At 34.9% G+C, this 926-nt stretch overlaps 1 protein-coding gene across 1 annotated transcript; it reads left to right on the plus strand.

Moving 5' to 3' along the window:
- Window positions 1-71: 71 nt before the first annotated feature.
- LOC125839417 (inactive protein RESTRICTED TEV MOVEMENT 1-like) lies at window positions 72-584 on the plus strand. Its single transcript, XM_049518397.1, has one exon. The coding sequence runs from the start codon at window positions 72-74 to the stop codon at window positions 582-584; it is 513 nt and encodes a 170-aa protein (XP_049374354.1).
- Window positions 585-926: the final 342 nt, after the last annotated feature.

Raw genomic sequence — 926 nt, forward strand, 5'->3', positions numbered from 1 at the left:
TAAATTGTAAATATTACGTACAATTTTTATATATCAGGTAAATCTAGTGGAGTTGAGAAGCAAGAGAAAATATGGAGATGATAAAAGTTGGGCCAGTGGGAAGCAACGGTGGTTCCATATGGGAAGAAAATGGACGAAGCGAAGTTGCTGGTATTTTTGTTTCCTACACCCAAAACACTATTCAGTCGCTTCAGTTCCTCTTCTATGAGAATGACAAGTTTGTTCAGTCAAAAAAGCATGGCAGTCAACACTCTGAAAACTTTTGCGCACTTCTCTTTGATTATCCATCAGAGTTTCTTACTTCGATAAGTGGTTCCTATATTGGCGATCGGTATTTATCAACAGGTTTGGATGCTATTAAATTTAACACCAACAAGGGTTCTTATGGACCATTTGGGCGTACGGAGCCTACAAGTAGTAGCAAACAATTCAACTTTCAATTACGAAATCATCGTCTTTTTGGTGGTTTTCATGGCACCATGAGTCCATCTGCCGTTGAGAGTATTGGGATCTATGTTAAGCCAGTCGTATCCCCCATGATTAACTTGAAAGGAGGATCTCTGAAAGGATCTCTTCGAGTGTAAAGGATGAAAAATGATTGTAGTTAGTCTTATTTTACTCTATGCTTGCTGCTTGCTTATTATGTAAGTTTTATCATTTATGTTTTGTGTTGTAAAATAAGTTCCTCCACAAAAGTAGTGATAATATAGTCTATCCTTCTTAGACTTCACTAAGTGGGATTTAACTGGGGCATGTAGTTATTGTATTGTAAAAATATGTTATTGTAAGATGTCAACTGTTTTATTTAAAAAGATATGTAAAAGGGAAATGACTGAGTTTTCAAAAAATCGATTAAACTTATGATTTAAGCAAATCGAATTTTCAAAAGAACAGAGTCGCCACTTAATTTTTAGTAAAAAAAATCA

The sequence above is a fragment of the Solanum verrucosum genome, unplaced genomic scaffold, assembly GCF_900185275.1.
Source record: "Solanum verrucosum unplaced genomic scaffold, falcon-dt-bn FXZP01000306.1, whole genome shotgun sequence".
Classification (NCBI taxonomy): Eukaryota; Viridiplantae; Streptophyta; class Magnoliopsida; order Solanales; family Solanaceae; genus Solanum; species Solanum verrucosum.